Source organism: Achroia grisella, unplaced genomic scaffold, assembly GCF_030625045.1.
Source record: "Achroia grisella isolate CSIRO2021 unplaced genomic scaffold, CSIRO_AGI_Agris_v1 utg540, whole genome shotgun sequence".
Lineage (NCBI taxonomy): Eukaryota > Metazoa > Arthropoda > Insecta > Lepidoptera > Pyralidae > Achroia > Achroia grisella.
In genome coordinates, this window is record NW_026712925.1 from 4,138,635 (window position 1) to 4,156,693 (window position 18,059).

Consider the following 18,059-nt stretch of genomic DNA (forward strand, 5'->3'; position numbering starts at 1 on the left):
CTGTGTGTTCGCTAAATATATTAACATTGCATCAACAGGTAAGAGAGGGTGAACATAAGACAGTGCCTATTTAGATATTTTTGTTGAAGTATATACAAGTGGTAAACATGTATATCTTATTAATTAATATTATATACGCGTTAAAGAGCGTAAAAAGTTTATGCGTATGAATGGATGTTTGTTACTCTTGCACGCAAAAAATTCGGAACGGATTTTGATGAAAATTTACAGTAATATAGCTTATATGTCAGAATAACATATAGGCTATAAATTTTACGCTAAACCGCGGGCTCAACTAGTAAGAAATATATTTACAGAAGTCCGAAGTACGTGTTCGGTCCGGAGAATTATTTAATGTCACATAGGCAGTATAGCAACGGTGTTGTCGCGTGATATAAATAATTTCACCTCATCTAGGCATGGAAGTAGGCAAAGGAATCTGGAGGTAATTGAGGTATTGAAAAAGGACAGAATGATCATAGGTATAAGGGGCAACTTAACATTCAACTTAAGATCGTGATTCAAATCACACATTTCTGAAAAATACCTATATTTTTTGTCCGAGATATTTACGTCTTACATTTAGCTAAACTAAAAAGAGCTAGCACATAGAATTGTCCTAGATTTTTAGTGTATCTAAATGTATTGGTAAAACGAACAAGACATATTCTTTTAAAAAGAGGTTTACAAAAAGGCTATAATCATTAATATTAAAGAAGTGCTATGATAGGGAGCATTATTTCAAAATGTCAAAGTAATGACACTTACAAAGAGTCATTGTCAAAAAAATATCGTTGCGACCGTCAAATTTTTTATTGTAAATTCAATAATTTAATAATTGTTTTTGTATTTATAGTAATTAATTAATACATTATTTATATTACTGACTATCGTTATTTACTTGAATAATATAAATAAATTATAATAATAGTCTTTCTAAACGATTAAATAACAGAGCTCTTTAAATTTTGGTGCCCAGTGAATATGGAAGACGTATATAATGTTGATAGAAATTCTAGAAGTAATAGTCATAAAAAGAGCGAATTTAGTATTACTAATCAGTTAGCGAACTTCGAAAAGTTACGTATTTCGGCTCTGACAAAAGCTGCTGAAATTAGTCCTCTTGTAACCGAAGTCACTATTGGACCCAATACTCCGAACAAAAGGCAGGAATTTCAAGATCAAAAACCATTGATAACTGCTACCAAAGAAGGTGAAAATCTAATAGAAGACAGAATCCGCGAAGATCTACGTTACACGCTTATAATGAAAGAGTATGAGACGAAGTTACAGAAAACGACAGAAGATTCATTTATAGAGTTGATTGAGAAAATGATTTCGAAAAGAATAGAGTTTATGGGAAAATATTGGGAAGCTCAGAGCGAGCAATGTGAACGCCGAGCACTTGACCGTAGGAATCGTAAACTACAGATGTTAAAGCAACAACAGGAAAATGACAATCTATCACTGTTAGAAAGAGCAAAGCTGGATGAGCAGAATACTCAAGTGGTAAATAAACAAACAATTGAGAATATGAATAAAATATTAGAAGAACAAAACAAAGCAACTGCTCGGTTTGCTGCAATAATGGATAGTCATACAAAAATATGCATATGCTACAATGAAATATCAAATCTAATACAGACAGAACAAATGGGAAAAACAATATGTGATAAATATATAAATACAATTAACACAGTTGTAGGAAATATCAATGTTTTATTGGAACTGTGTAAGTCTAATGCTATTACTGAGAAGGAAGTGAAACAAGCTGATATTCTATCCTTAAATATAGACAATGTTAGAAATAAGATAATTGAAGATTTACAAGAAATGAAACGGCAGGAGTTATTAAGAAAACAGAAGGAATTAGAGCAAGAGGCAAGAAAAAAGAAAGAATTAGAAGAGAAGGAAGCTGAAAAAGCTAAAATAAAGAATACTGATACTATTCTTACTCACAACACAGTAATACAACATACTAAAAAGGTTAAACCAACATTTTATTCCCCTGTGAATTATAGTTACTATGAAGAACTTAGAACATTTTTAGAACAATATGAAGCTCAATATAAAGAATTGTTAGAAAATATTAACTTAAAGAAATTCAGATTTGATTGTCAAAAGGCTGTCAATACACCAGTTAATGCATTGTCATCTGTTAGTGGACATCATATGAAAGATAAGTATGAAAAACTGTTCAAGCTATTAAAGGGTGACAGAGTACAAGTGTTTGACACTTATGTGACAGCAACTCAACATCCGCAGGGACTATTCTACTGCACAGCACTTTTAGCAAAGAAAATTGTACAACAGGGAGATCGATTGGTCTCCAGTAATCCAGAGGCAGCCTTTCCTCTTGCTGCTATTGCTGTAGCTTTGTGGTCACAATTTCCAATTTTTGGAAAATTATTAGAAGCAAACTTTCATAAACAGTGCCCATATTTGGTACCAATGTTTTTGCCTCAGAAAGAAGGGCAGACTGACAAAGAGTTCTATCTCTCCAGAGGTTACACATACAATGAAGATGGTGTAGTAGAGAAGCAAGATAAGTTTTTGAAGAGAATTTCTGGGATTTTCCAACTCCATTGTGCCATCTGGATAGCAAAAACACCAAAGTTTTTGAATACGCAAAATCCTCACAGCTTAAGATTTGGGTGGCAGTGGTTAGCTTCTTTTGTAAATTTAAAACCTGAACCTGATATTAGTGCCACATTACTCCATGATTTCTTTACCATTTGTGGAAATGATTTTTTTAAATATTATAGTGAACAATTTAGAAAAATTATTAAGTTAGTAAGTACTGACTATCTTGCTATATTGCAAAACATTGACGAAGGTGGCCCTAAAACTAGATTAGAAGTTTTCCTTCAAGATGTACTAAAATCTGGTCACATTGCACCACCAAGTGGGCTATTACAACTCAGTAGTTGGTAACACATAGTTTTAAATTGTTGTTTCTGTATGATTCATTTTCTATGTTTTTTTTGTAATAAGTAAAATGTTTTTGTATTGTATGTAATTAAAATAAATATCAAATTAAGTGTAAAATGCAATGCAGTCTATAGTTTTATGAAATGTTTTGAATATAATTTGTCAATGTGACATATGCATCTTATTTACTACATATACATTAATTTTAGGAATAAGTATGATTGCTTCATGATGGTATTGTTAAATAATCAATTACTGTTATCAACCCTAATACTAGTCTCTAGATAATTTCCTTAGTTATTTAAATATTATATGTCTTATCTCCAAGCAAGGTCCTTTAAGGGCTAAGTGGAGAGAAATGAGTGTCATTGGCTTTACTTTCATTGACATAAATCTATAGGAAGAAAAATAGTGTGATACTACTTTTATATTTATACTACGTTACTACTTTCAAAGCACATTATGCTTTGAGAGTAGTAAATAATTTTCGACAATTGCTCTAAACCTATTGTGGCATGACAGTAAAAAAATGTTAAGACTAAGAACGTATATTACAGATGACAGTGAACTGACAAATGTACTTAAAAATATTGCTCTTATATACACATGATTCCTATGTAGATACAGCAGTGCTTAGTAGACATCATTTAGTTTGTCTTACTAGCCATAATTTATAGAAAATGTTACATTGATGTAGGTAACTGTGCCCCATACCTATTGTCAGATATATAGAATATATTATTCTTTGCTCAGATTACTGGGGCATTGCTTCGTTATACAATTGTTATGTACTGTAAATAATAAATTAAAATAAATATCTTTCTAATTTATATGAATTATTTGAGAATTGTAGTTGGAACTTATATGGTCCATACGGCCTTCTATAGTTTGGTGAAGATGTAAAAGTCAGCTGCGACAAACAGCAATAGAATAATTTTAAAAAGAACGAGCTTCAAGTACTATAGTTCTAGTCAAACCGTGCACTGAGCAAGTAATCACTACGATAACGACAGTGATGCTTGATACCGTATGTGCAGCACAGAGTACGCTGTCAGTAACAAAACAGCATGTAATCTGTATTGCTATCATTGAATTACTTTTGGTTTGTTTAAATTAAATATATTAAAGTTGCCCATGAATAGTTTAATATAGTAGAATTAATCACAAGAAATATGTATCAATAAAATTAGTAATAGATTAATTTCATTACGTTTTGTTGATATGCCGTGTACTTAAATACAACAGTGTGTGTGTTCGGCTGCCCTATTTTAAGGTTTTTTATACTATAATGACCAACGCAGAAAGTATGAAGTTTTTGGCGAAAAATTCCGCATTCAGCCCGTACCGGCTGATGCGGAGGGAGACAGGATTCGGTACACCTATCGGCGCTGGAGACGCTATGGCACGAAGTCTGTACTGTGGCATGAAGCCGATAGCATCTTGGGATTGTGAACAGGCCAATGCAGTTCCCACAGGAGGAGTTTTCAACCTTGAATTTTCTCCGGAAGGGTGAGCACAATCTTTTTCTACAATTAATAACAATCTTTTATAAATAGGTACGCATATATACAATTTCCTTTACTTCATTGAACAGCTGATCCTACTTATAGTAATATCAAAATGTCTAAATTTCAGCATTTATTTCTTATATTTATTATCTGAAAATATTAAAATTTTGTATATTTTGTATTGGTACATGCCTTCAATAATTATAAATATAAATTTGTAGATAAGAGTCATCATTATTAATTTTAATGTTCAAGTAATAAATTCTAAGTACCTTTCTGCTTTGTGCTATTTTTATCTAAATAGGACATTACATTCAAAAGATTAATTAAATTAGAAATTACTTAGTACTACAATTTTCTAATAACTAAAATAATTATCCATACATGGGGATCTACTGCTAATATTTTACATGAACACTAGGATTTTCTTTGTATAATTGAATACAATTGAGATGTCAAGCTGAAAACATAATGTTAATGAAGTAGTTAATTTTCATTGGTGGTATAATCATAGCCCTTAAACAATTCTGTTCCAAAATAATGTCTACAGAATGTAGTAATAAACTTGAATTAATATTTACAGGACTCTACTTGTTGCTGCTTGCGAGAAGAAATCCATACAAATATTTGACCCATTGACTCATAAAAGAATTCATTCTGTGAATTCAGCCCACTCCGATTGTGTTAATTGTGTTAAGTAAGTATTTATTGTGTTGTACAAATTAACAAATGGTTATTATATGTAGGATATTTTATCCTCTTATGCAGTTATTATCTTTACATTATTCTTACCATCTAGTGCAAGCAATAATAATATTCCTGATCAATTTACACAGTGCTATCTAATAACATCTAGTTTTAGGTAAGCAGAACTAGTGGTATGGGTACTAGATACTTTGTAAGGGATCTGAAGTGACTGGAGTGAGTTAACCCTATTGTTCATGAAAGAAACAGGAAATTATACATGTATATTGATCTGCAGTGGGCTCACATAGAAAGAGTAAAGAGATGATATTTAAAAAAGGGGTATCAAAATAATATAAAAATTTATAAAAACAATTACTTGACCGGGTAAACATTGTTTTGCCATATAAATTATTTTAGTGCATATTTTACTAGTCAAATATAAAATTGGGGTTGAAGGTAGAAGAGTGAAAATATGGGGTTATATGTATTTTTAATACATAATCATAAAAAAATGTATTCTAAAGTTTAAAATAAAAATTTGTGGTGTCCCTCTCTCATTACCTAGAGGTATGAAAAATAGATTACATGCTATTCTCAGACCAACTGAATATACATACAAAATACCATAAGAATCAGTCAAGCCGCCTCAGAAGAGTTTTGCTACAAACACTGTGACATATGAACTCTATTTATTATACGATGGCCAAGCTGCCACCAAGAGAAGGAAAGATTGATATACAGTTAAAGTAATTTAAGGATATAAATTTCGTCCTTATCCTTAATGACATGTGTATAAATAATGTTGACATTAACTCACCTAAGTATTGTTTGTAATATTCTCTTTATCTGTGGTAATATGTAACTGTGGTAACATCATGTTCTTTTTAGATTTCTTGATGGCAGAATGTTTGCGACATGCTCGGATGATACCACAATAGCGTTATGGGATATAAGAAATATGAAAAAAACAATACGCTCATTGTGCGGCCACACATCCTGGGTGAAAAATATAGAATTTTCATTCAAAGACAAACTCCTAGTCACTTCTGAACTGAACGGCAGTATTTACACTTGGGATATTAATTCTTACACAGAATGTAATTTGGTGTACCAAAGAGTATTTCACGCTTCTGGTCTGATGAGGTGCCGCCTCTCACCGGACGCTCGACAAATGGTCATGTGTACGACGGGCGGGCTTCTCGTCATTATACATAACTTGAATCTCTCAACTTTAGCACAAGATTTGCATGGATTTAAGGTAATAATCATTTTAAATTATAATATTTTATTAATTATTTCACCTATAGAAAACTACTTTATCAGTGAGTAACATAACTGGGGCTGCTAGTAATATTTATTATATAGAATATAACTGCGCCAATTTGATACCGATCTTTAATTTCATGAAAGGCACATTATTCCAGTTTGACAGGCTATATATTATATATAGCTAACAAAATAAAGCAAGGAAAAATATGGGGCTATCCACAAATATTTTTGTATAATGTTAACATTATACAAATTCTACTCAAAAATTGTTTACAAGAACAACGGCAACAAGAGTTTCAAAATGTTTTTTAAAGTTGTAACCATCACCTATATGCGTTAACTGAACTATGGGCATCACTTTATTATGTAACACCAGCGAAACAACTCATGCGTTGATATTCTTAATTTATAGACTATATATATATATATACTATGTAACTTTATTATATTATAGACTATGATGTTATTTCTCTTATCTTGTATTATCACTGCCCTATTTTATGCTACAAACAAAAATAACAGTTTAAAAAGCAACTTGTTCGGCGGTTAAAATGGGGGGACAGAGGTAACAAGTCCACCTCAGTAAAATACATATAATACATATATTCTATCTTATTGCAGCCAAATTTATATCGGCTGATGCAAACGAGTCACCAGCTTATTCCAATAGCGGCTTTGTATGACCATTTGTTTGATGACAAGCGAGAGGAGAACCGCATCGAGTTCGTGTCGGATTTCCCTGATGGGAACGATGCCAAAGTCGTCAGTTCTTTGCAGGTGAGAGTTGCATTGAAATCTACAATTTCTATGTAATAAAAAACTAATATATCTATATATATAATATTATAAATCCGAAATTGTATTTGTCTGTGTTTGTATGAAAGGTTCAACTGTGAAAAGGTATTTCACGTCTGACAGACCTTTATGGAATTTAATTAGCAATAGTTTGTATAATGGAGGAAAATACGCTATTTTTACCTCCAAGATAAGTAAAGAACGTTGGTTATTGAACAGTATGTGTAGTATAACTTAAGAGTATCATTTAAATATATAAACTGGATAATTAACACAGTACCGCCTAGCCCCAAAGCAGAGCTTTTATATATACTTTTTTTAGTACTATTTTTTGTAAATACTTAATAAAATATACAGGCCAATACAAATGGAAATTCGAACCCTCGACCTACGGGAATTAAGGCAACTTGCTAAATCCCAATATTATTATTTTATCATTTCAAATGACTCATTAACCTTGACTTTTCCTAGGGAGTATGTAGCCCTTGTTCTGCTAGTATCAATGTATGTCTGTAGGTTTATATACGACAGACAATGTGTTGTGATAAACTATATTGTTTGGCCGGAACTGATATGGTATATAAATATTAATGCATATCCAGATAATGATAATGCATTGACAAGTTGATTATATCCTAGATATAAATAAAAGATAAAAAGACACAAAAACTGACGATGAAATAATAGCGAACTAAGAAATGCTACTATTTATTCTTTCTTTCAGATACATCCTCTAGGCTGGAGTGCATTAAGTAGAAATATTAGCCATGATGACAGGTCTGAGGTGAGTAATAAGAATTTCTGAATTATATTTAATCCACATTAATCCGTCTGTTGAAACCGATGTTTTCAGAATATGCTTATTAGTGGAACAAAATAAGATCAAAAACTACCAGACTACTAAAACATTACTTCCTAGAAAGTAAAGAATCAAGAAATATTTATTTTTAACATTTTTAGTCATGGTAGTTATTACTGATTTTCGTATTCATTGCTAGGTATTTGACGTCTGAAAATAAAGTCCACCTATTCTGATATTGTTTCTAAAATATTTTATTGCTATCTTTTCTGAGTACATTAAAGAACATACAGAATATTGACCACTGACAAATAATATTATACTATTCAACCAAAAGGTTGAATAGTATAATATTATTTGTACATTGTGTTGGAAATGTAAGAAACTTAGTCTCTGGTATGACAGCGCTTGAGTTATCATGGGTATCACATGGTAACGCGATGTACAGATGCTATTCATATATGTATATAGTAGACAGTTACCTCATATCGTTGGCATGTTTGCCATTTCAAATCATAATAATATCTCAGGATAATTCACACATCGCCATCCAGTCTCCAAGCTAAGCAGAGCTTGTTTTATGAGTACTAGTCAACAAATATATTTTTTTTTTCGTAAATACATACATAATGTAAATACGAAATACCCAGATCGATACAAACAATAATTCTCATCAATATAAATGTTTGATATCGAGGCCGTCAAAAGATGTAAGCGAGACGTTTGTGTGCATTCAATGTGCAGTGGTCATGCATACACGACATCCAAGCGAGCACGGAGACTCCAGACAAGTCGACGCGCGACTGCACGCGTGTTAGGCCTCCGCCCCCGCCGCGTAGGCCGCCGCCTCGCCGCTCGCTGCGGCGCCCGAGACCGCGGCTCGCGCGTCCCCTGCGCCCGCAGAATTCGGTCACGCCCGCCGGCGAAGCACCGTGAGTATACACTAGTAAACTTCCATAAAATAGCATAATTGATTATTTATTCAATGTTCTATCATTCATTTGACGTTTTTATAATTATATATTTCGAATAATCAAAGACCTTAAGTTGAACTTTTACTATTACCTGCTTTTACTACGCCTAATAATGAATTGTATATTATTGTTATACCGCGGTTTCGCCCGCATTTATTGCCTATGTGTTATTCTGATGTATAAGCTATATTACTATAAAGTTTCATCAAAATCCGTTCAGTAGTATTTGTGTGAAAGAGTAAGAAACATCCATCTATACTCACAAAATTTCGCTTTCACAATATTAGTAAAATTTACATGAATATTTATTTAATTAATTTATTTTTTATAATATATTTTCTTATTTTACGACAATTGGTTCTACTTAATCTGAAAGTCATCAAGGTGATATACACCACTTATTCGCTTGAGCAGCTCAGTGCGAAACAAGTCGCTTTATATTCATGAAATTCTCCTAATTAAAAATATAATTTTGGGAAAATAGAGAGAAGTTCAAATTTTAAAAAGGATTTTTCTAAATTTGTGATACTTAACTCAGTTTACTATTAGGCGTCGAAAAAGATTATAAAGAATCGATCCATTACGATTTTTAAGATTTGATACACTTGACCCTAAAGCGGAACATAATTATAATAGTAATAATCTAGAATATGATCCATCTGTGTACGAAATCTCATTGCTTTTAGTACATTGTCGTGATGATTTCTTTGTAGTGAAAAGTAACTTGACATAAATAAGTTTCTGATATAGCTAGTTGTAATTCTGTGACTTAAGACTTAAATGTTCGCGTAAACTGTATAAAAACATCGAAACGTCAGAACAAAATAAATATAAGTAATAATAAAGATGACAAAATAAATAATACGTTTAAACCGCAGGTTTAAAAACATACCCCAATTAATCTCGAAACTTGATAACATTCCCAACATTATCATAAACGTACTGACTTGCCCGATATTTAATGAACGTCAGCAAACTCAGAGGCTTTATTGAATTAATAATGATAGAATGTAGATTTAGTTATGCTGCTTAGCGCGACACCTATATTTAATGAATTGAGGAGCGTATCTATCGTAGCTGGTCTTTTTGACCAGACTTTTGAGAGTGATTGCTTAGGAGTTAACCATTGAATTAGGAATTAACCAATTAATCATTGATTTTCAGCGGGACCGCGTATTAATCAGTCTGACTACGTATTTAATAAGGGCAATAATTGCTGTTACAAATTACGTATACGCGTTATACCCTAAGCTAATTATATAGAACCTCATATTGTTGTTTCGGAAATTAACGTAATGTTTGGCTTAAACCCAGATCGTCGTCAATTCGCCGTATAGACAGAGATAGCGACAGAGAGGATGAGCCCGAAGCTGGTCCCAGTACGTCACGCATAGAACCGTCCAGCCATAGTAACGGGTCTTCGTCCTCCGCGACTTCATCGAGGCTCGATGTAAGTGACATGTTATAAAATGAAATTACCATGTAAATAACGTTTTATTACGAACACTAGACTTTTTTTTATTAAATTCTGTATTTTCAACTACGGTTTCAATATCTCTTCAAAACTAATTTTGTTCGTCTGTTAACGTTTTAAAATGAACTCTATTATTTAGTAAAATTATGTCGAATTTGATTATAGTCAATTGGGGCTTCAACTTTAGAATTGGTTACATCTTTCGCCAACCGTTAATTTTGCAATCCTATAATTTTCATAATATAAAAAAACCTATAGAACCTATTTTTCGAATTGAATTTTTCCTTCGTCCTATATCAAACAAATTTAGTAAACTGATAATATTTATAATGAAACTGATTTCTTTTTCTCTTCTAACAGGGATTATCAAGTATTCAAAATGATGTATGGGAGGCTTCAATAACTATCAAACAACATAGGGTATTACAAGAATTATATAGCAGGTTAGTGAGATAATTATTATTTCACTGTTATTTGTTTTTATTCGCCTCATGAATTTCTTTTGGATATTTAACGCCAATCAAAAGAAATGCCAAATAGTATAAAACTCTCTGATAATTTTATTTGTATTATAATACACATAGTGATAATTTCACGTCTATCGTAGATATACAAATATATATGTTTATTTACACATCCCAGCAAAAACACAGGTGGATCATACTGTATTACAATTATAACATACTTGAGGCATAGGTAGCTCATTATCATATTTTACTACAACTTTAAAGCTATTTATGTCGTCTAATTTATAGTACCTAATCTAGTTTCTTTTGAAACAACCGTCAAATGAATATAGATCTAATTCAAGTAAAACCATTACATTAAAAAAAATCATATACGTACACAAATATAACTGTCTTGTATATTAATTAATAGTATTCACAAATTGTTATGATCATTTGATTGTTATTATTCGCATGCTTTAATAATATATATTTTTTTCTTATTCCGGCGCTTTGGGTTGCCATTTTCTAGTTTAATTAAATAATAATATTAAATCAACAAATAAAATGGGAAATCGATATTTAATTGTATTCTTAAGTGAGTTTTATTATAAAGGGTACAATGTATGGTTTACAAATCTTGTTTTGTCATATACCAGGGGTGTGGGCCGCAACTTTAACATGCAACGCATCATGGGCATCAACACAGGCATCTCACCGCCGAGTGCGTTACGTCCTCGTGCCCTCAGGGGAGCCGTCGCAAGACTTCTGCCGCACGCGCAACACGCACAGCTCGCGTCGCATGCTGAGCTCAGGTAATTTTTGTGTTTGTCTGCTACTAGCACTCACAATTCGAACGAATTACACGTCCAACATTAAGAGTTTTCTATAATCATTTAAGAAATTTGTTATCAGGCAATTCGCACGCAAGGCATAAATAATAAAAATGGTTCTGTGATGTAAGTCACTGAAATGACTACAATATATAGACTTGACTATGGTTGCTGGTTCCTCGCAGGCTGCGAATATTTGTATTCATGAGTATGACTGTTTGTATCGATCTGTTGTATATTATGTATATACATAGAAAACACCCATTTGTATTTATAAAAAAAACATCTAAATATTTATATCATTTGTACACAAGTTCTACTTAGTTTTGAACTAGGTGACGTTGTCTTAGACTATTCATACGCCTGGCATAAATAGTAATATAAATGTCTATTCTATAAGCTACGCCTACACTTGTAACATTTCAATTCAATTGTGAAATTTTTGTGGAGATAATAAACAGGCTTCAAGAGACAACCATTAGTTTGAAACCATATCATCGTATAGTCCACTGTTAGTCCTAAGTGTTGGTCCTATATATTTATGTATTTCTATCGATTATTTAGTTCCAATATTATCTATTTTGTTTAGGACTGGATGTATGCTTTATCCTTAGTTAATATTACATTTTCATCACAGCCCCGTGTCATTGCCGTCAACGTCGAGGGATCCATCGCCCGCAGACCATGGAGACTCGTGTGACGAGGATCGCGAGACACGACACTACATTAGACAAAATAGAGACAGACTTCTGTACTATATAGAGGAAACTAATGAAGGAAAAGGATTTATCAAGGTATTATAATAAGGATCAAGGCAACTTACCTACTACATTTAATTTCAAATTGTTCAATACACTAAGGTTTTCATTCCCTTTGTGTACAGAAGGCTAGGCCCACATCAACTAGTGTTTGTGTAATAGTATGCCTAACCAATTCTTGCAGAGGGGTAGGGGGTTATTAATAATAGTACTGATAGGTCTTATTGTTAAGAATGTACAATGTCAGATTGACTTCCTTGCGGTCTCTCCTGGAAACCATTGTGGTCAATTCTTGGATTCTTAATAATGGGTTAACCAATTTGATTTTATGCTCTTTTGATCATTTATAAGTGTGATCTCTAATAAGTGCCTTATCGACGTATACCATTAGTAAACATAGTGAATCATACTATCACCATGCATTAAAAAAAACTGTTACCTGTGACAACAAGAAAGGAAAGGACAAATCCATATAGTTTCGCGACATGGACAATTTGTGTGAATGTACTTTTTGTTTACAGGAATTATGTTACTCGGCTGATGGTCGACTCGTTTGCTCTCCGTTTGGTCGAGGGATGAGGCTCCTAGCTCTCAACGAAAATTGTAGCGAACTGTCGCAGTGCGTTCAATACGTCAAAACTCCTAAACCAATGGTGGATGTAGGACAAAGTCTAGGAATACATCAAGACTTAGTTGTGAGTTCGAAATTCAACCCGAGGTATCATATGCTTGTCACTGGCTGTCTTGAAGGCAAAATAGTCTGGTATGAGCCCTACAGCGGAGAATCGTTATATTAGTTACTTAATAAATTTAGTTATCATGTAAATATTATTTTATTCATGGAATCCAAAGTAATTAAAATATTGTAGACCAAAATTTTTGTTTATTTAACAATCTATGAAAAATATTTGAGTAATTTTAAAGGAATTTCGAAATACTACTTTTTGGTACAAGTATGAAGAATCCGCTCGAAATAGACTGACGTTCCTGTAAGAGTATTTAATAGTATTTATGTATACGAATGTAAATAATATAAAACATTTAATTTCTATGATCTCGGTAGGCACTATTTTTAAAGCATAGAAATTCTTAAAACTCCACCCGCCGCGTCAGAGGGCAGCAGAAGGACTTTATGGAATCTTTACCCATAAAAAAATAATAATTCGTCTCGTAATGTTTGGCTTTGCTCAATAAATATTATTAGCCAATTGTGAACCGATATTAGATATTATTCGAGGACTTTCTAGCAGCTTAATTGGGCATCGAAATTAAAAAATATTGTTCATTTGAAAAGTTTATAACCATATCAATGTATATAATGCATTGAACAAATGCATTTATATAGTATCTTTGTTAATATAATATTATTTCTACCATAGTACAAGCGCATAAGTAATAAAAAAGAAATAACATGGTAAAATTGTATATTCAACACAAATAGACTACATAATTCACATTACTCCACAAAATCTCATGTACAAAGTTCTATTGATATATGAATTTATACAGGGAAATTCAACTTTGTTACTATAAAGGGCAGTTGGTTTTCAAATGTGCCCACCCTCCTTTAGTTTGGCAATGAGTGTGTCAACATCGGGCACGACTGAGCCCGCCTGTCTTACCGGTGGGTCTTCAACGGAAACCACCTTTATTCGCGGTGTGAGATCGACGCCAAGATCTTTTGCAGTTACCTTCTTCAGTGGCTTCTTTTTAGCTTTCTGGAATGGATTTGAGAAATATTAATTAGAATTCAGTAAAATATATGTCTGAGGACCGTGGCAAATTTGTCGAATCGGATTCTTTATACGTAAAAAATATTCTAGATTCATAAATTTATTAAATAAATTATGTAATTAGTGTTAGAATTTTCCTGTGCTCACTGTCTCTTGAACCAGGGACGGACGCAAGTGGTACTTTGCTAGGCTATTTAACATTAAATCTCTTTTGAGAGCACTAATTACAATTGCCTTTTATCCTTACAACATTACTCTCATTCACTTTCATCATATATGCAGGTTACAGATACACAAGAATCTAGGGAGACCGGTGGGTTCCTCTGAATAACTGATTACCAGTCCTGACAATATTGATATGGAACTGACAAGTGAAATCTGAGTATGTTAAAATACCCACTTTAAACGAGTCATGATCAAGCGAATCATAAACATCTTACACTAAGGTCCCAATATTAGTGAAACAGTTCAGTTTCATGGCCCAGGTTATACAAGAAATATTCGTGCAGATATTTCATAAGTGGATATGTTGTTTTAAATTTATGAGCTTTTATTCCATTAACTTAACTTCATATTAGGTACTGATCAAATATTGATAGTTAATCCAGAGAAAAACAGAATGCAATGATTGAGTATTATATTATAATACTGTACCATTATATTCGGGAGGGTCGCGTATCTGGGCTCATTAAGCCTGAGGTCTGCGCTAATAACGGCCGGTAGCTTTGTCTTCACCACCTCCAAGCCTCCATCTATCTCACGCGTCACTGTCAAGCCGGAGTCGGTCTTTTCAATCTGCAATATTTAAAAAAATTAACAAAGCTGAAAAAACAAAGATTTGTATTTAAATTGGTAAGATTATCAGCAGTCTAGTGGTTTCGTCTACCTTAATTTACGGCCGATAATCGTAAGTTAAAATCTGGCTAATTAAACAAAACCTTTCTGTTATTTTATATTTCTGAACGCCGCTCTAGCTACTGGCATACCATGATATCAAACAAAAAAAATACCAAGCAAAGACGGTAGGATCACCCTTTGCCACAATGAATTTAAAACAATCCGAGAGAAATGTAAGTATGTATGTCAACTGTTGCATTCACCACAACAATATCAGTTGAGAATGCCTCTGATTACCCCGTCTGCAATAATAGTCGTGACGGTATGTTTGTTCTGGCATAGTGACATGTTTTTTTTTCTTCTGAATATTATAGGTATAATAAAAAAAGCATGTCTACCTAGAATCCACGACGACACAGTCTTCTACACCTCCATTCAACGGTAGAATCAATAGTACATTCATATTATTCCAAGGTACTATATATTCATGGGCATTTATTTTATGCACTGTGTTTGAATGGAAAAGTTGTTTTAACATTAATTTAATTTTGGTACAAATAAGTATTTCTTTGAATCATTAATACTTGTAAGCACTACGCTTTTAATCATATAAAATATTTTTTCTGCTTTTTAACAACATTCTAACATTTTTTTTTACATAATATTAACTATTATATTTACTATATTTTTATAGCATCAACTAAGTCTACTCAAAGACCAAAGATAAACACTTATAATTTTTGCAATTATCAATACATGGGATTATTTCGTAGTTAAAATGTTTGATAAAAAGTCATAAAAGGTTATAACTGTAATCTCAAGCATAGATAACAATATACTTCTATATGTATGATTATGATTTGAGACAACTCAATACCAAATAAATAAATAAAGAATTGAATGTTATTTATTTTAAAAGCAGAATAACATTAAATTTCAGTTGTAGATATTACATATTATGAAAAGAAAATGGTTTCTTATAATTAACATACCTTTGAAGCAAATGCTCCTTGGGGCCAGTCTAGGAATGCTGCAGTCATTTGTGCAGTCTGATTCGAGTCATCATCAATTGCCTAAGAAAGTAAATTATTTTAGCTATATTATCAAATTGTTGATCACGTCAGTAGAATCAGAGATTAAATTTAATGTGTGAATAATTATATTTGATAGGAGTGAATATATTTATGTATAATAGCATTGTGAATTTGTCTTGTGAAATAGGAACATTATAACACTAATATAAAGCTAAAACACTGACACAATATTCTGAAGGAAAACTACAAAATCTTTTCTAAACAATATAGTCTTTTTTTTATTTAGCATATATAAAGGTATTGCTAAAACAAAAAAAGGGTATAAACTTATAGTATAAGTATTTATAATCAGTGGCATAGGTATGTCATATGTAGCCCTGGCAAATTCAAACATGTTTGAGAGCTATGGTATTTCAAGCCAGAGATCTGCCCAAACCATTACCAAAAACAAAAACCATTTTAATTTCTGAGCTGTGGTACTTAGTACATTTTCAATGTGCCATTAATTATAGACAACTTCAAAAAAAAGTGGAACTTCGTACCTGTTTGCCTACAATAACAAGATCAACTTTCTCATCCTGTGTCAGCTTGGCAAGTATTTTAGCCACATGGATTGGCTGCAAGCCTTCATACTCTGCTCCAGCTACTTCAACATGTATAGCTCTATCCACACCCATGGCCAGGGCTGTTCTAAGAGTTTCCTGCACCACAATAAGCACTTTATTAATAGTCAAGTCACAAACAATATGAATTATGGATAATTATGTATGTTTATTTCTTATCTAGATATTACCTTAAGTGTTACTAATAAATATATAGTTAGGATTTATCAGTTGGACTTTTACAGTAATATAAGTTTTCTCTGCCTATGCATCAAGTGATATGCTATAAGGATAGATATATAAAAACTATTGCAATAAAGGCCATTTCAAATTGTGTTAAATTGTATGTTTATGTATATATTAGAAACATTGCAGTCAGCTAAACTAAGCATAATTTTCTTACAAAACCTACATGTATACATACACTTACATAATAATAGATAAAAAAGGTTATAATTTGGTAGAAATCTATTTATATTGATGTCAATATTGATATTTACAAATTTTTATGAGTGAGTAACATACTACCAGAGATTATTAACTTATTAGAACTTGAATGAGTCGAGGCTATGATGCATTACTGTGTTTGTCAATTTATTTATATTATATTCGCTTATATTATATTGTTAGCATTTATGTATAAAGTTTGTGTGTGCAGTGTAAGTTTATGTGTACCCACACAGCACCACTTACACACTAGTATAATTCTGAATCCATACATATAGCATGAGTTATCAGCATTTATGCAGCTGAATTCACTAACATCTTACAAAGAAACTTTATTTATAAATCCTTAACTATATTCTTATAAACAGATATTGAATAAATGAGGAGTAATAAAATACATTAACACCTACTTGTGCTTGTGTTGGGCCACATGATACTGCGATGACCTCGCTGGCTAATTTTTTCTCTTTCAATCTGACGGCCTCCTCTACTGCAATCTCATCGAATGGGTTCATAGAGTGCTTAACGCCATCAGTCACCACGCCGCTTTTATCAGGCTTGACGCGAATCTAGAAGTATTTCGTTATTGGAACGTCAAATATAATGCGACGATGTAATTATGTAGGGGTTCGAGAACAAAATTATCACATTGTTACAGGTGAATAATAGTTAATCATTTTTAATTACTAAAGTATGGTAAAAAAGTTTTAAACATAGAAATTCAGTAGCTAAAGAAAAGCAACCTTTGAACTTGAGAATTATAACTCACTTTAACGGCATAATCAATAACTCGCTTAACACCAACTAAGACACGAGCCATTATACTTATTTTTAAATAAATTTACTATTAAAACAACTTAATAACTAGAAAATTAATAAAAAACAAATTAAAATATAAGAAAGGTACGAAGTCCGTCCGTCAAAAAAGTGGA

General features: G+C 32.3%; 3 protein-coding genes across 4 annotated transcripts; 2 read left to right on the plus strand and 1 right to left on the minus strand.

Annotated features, from left to right (window-relative positions):
* The first annotated feature begins 810 nt into the window (after positions 1-810).
* Positions 811-4,089, plus strand: LOC131847664 (mRNA export factor Gle1). The gene has a single exon (XM_059197285.1). The coding sequence runs from the start codon at positions 985-987 to the stop codon at positions 2,932-2,934; it is 1,950 nt and encodes a 649-aa protein (XP_059053268.1). The 5' UTR covers positions 811-984; the 3' UTR covers positions 2,935-4,089.
* A 3-nt stretch (positions 4,090-4,092) lies between these two features.
* LOC131847665 (DDB1- and CUL4-associated factor 10 homolog) lies at positions 4,093-13,337 on the plus strand. 2 transcript variants are annotated; one of them, XM_059197286.1, is made up of 11 exons: positions 4,093-4,440; positions 5,023-5,136; positions 6,015-6,384; positions 7,017-7,172; positions 7,915-7,974; positions 8,734-8,921; positions 10,278-10,413; positions 10,798-10,880; positions 11,543-11,698; positions 12,354-12,510; positions 12,996-13,337. In XM_059197286.1, the coding sequence occupies exons 1-11, from the start codon at positions 4,220-4,222 to the stop codon at positions 13,269-13,271; spliced, it is 1,917 nt and encodes a 638-aa protein (XP_059053269.1). In that variant the 5' UTR covers positions 4,093-4,219; the 3' UTR covers positions 13,272-13,337. The 2 variants fall into 2 exon arrangements, with proteins under 2 accessions (XP_059053269.1, XP_059053270.1); XM_059197287.1 differs by lacking the exons at positions 10,278-10,413; positions 10,798-10,880.
* A 544-nt stretch (positions 13,338-13,881) lies between these two features.
* LOC131847673 (electron transfer flavoprotein subunit beta) lies at positions 13,882-18,059 on the minus strand. The gene is made up of 6 exons (XM_059197299.1): positions 17,897-18,059; positions 17,538-17,696; positions 16,621-16,779; positions 16,037-16,117; positions 14,862-15,002; positions 13,882-14,192 (listed from the first exon to the last, which is right to left on the minus strand). Exons 1-6 carry the CDS (start codon positions 17,945-17,947, stop codon positions 14,022-14,024), a joined length of 762 nt encoding a protein of 253 aa, XP_059053282.1. The 5' UTR covers positions 17,948-18,059; the 3' UTR covers positions 13,882-14,021.

What these genes read in the sequence shown, in the direction of transcription:
- LOC131847664 (XM_059197285.1), top strand. Translation starts at nt 985, where the DNA reads ATGGAAGACGTATATAATGTTGATAGAAATTCTAGAAGTAATAGTCAT.
- LOC131847665 (XM_059197286.1), top strand. Translation starts at nt 4,220, where the DNA reads ATGACCAACGCAGAAAGTATGAAGTTTTTGGCGAAAAATTCCGCATTC. An exon ending in CTTGAATTTTCTCCGGAAGG is followed by an intron (nt 4,441 to 5,022) that starts GTGAGCACAATC and finishes TAATATTTACAG; the next exon opens with GACTCTACTTGTTGCTGCTT. An exon ending in AAGGAAAAGGATTTATCAAG is followed by an intron (nt 12,511 to 12,995) that starts GTATTATAATAA and finishes TTTTGTTTACAG; the next exon opens with GAATTATGTTACTCGGCTGA.
- LOC131847673 (XM_059197299.1), bottom strand. Translation starts at nt 17,947, where the DNA reads ATGGCTCGTGTCTTAGTTGGTGTTAAGCGAGTTATTGATTATGCCGTT. An exon ending in TTATTGATTATGCCGTTAAA is followed by an intron (nt 17,697 to 17,896) that starts GTGAGTTATAAT and finishes AAATACTTCTAG; the next exon opens with ATTCGCGTCAAGCCTGATAA. An exon ending in TTGTTATTGTAGGCAAACAG is followed by an intron (nt 16,118 to 16,620) that starts GTACGAAGTTCC and finishes TTACTTTCTTAG; the next exon opens with GCAATTGATGATGACTCGAA.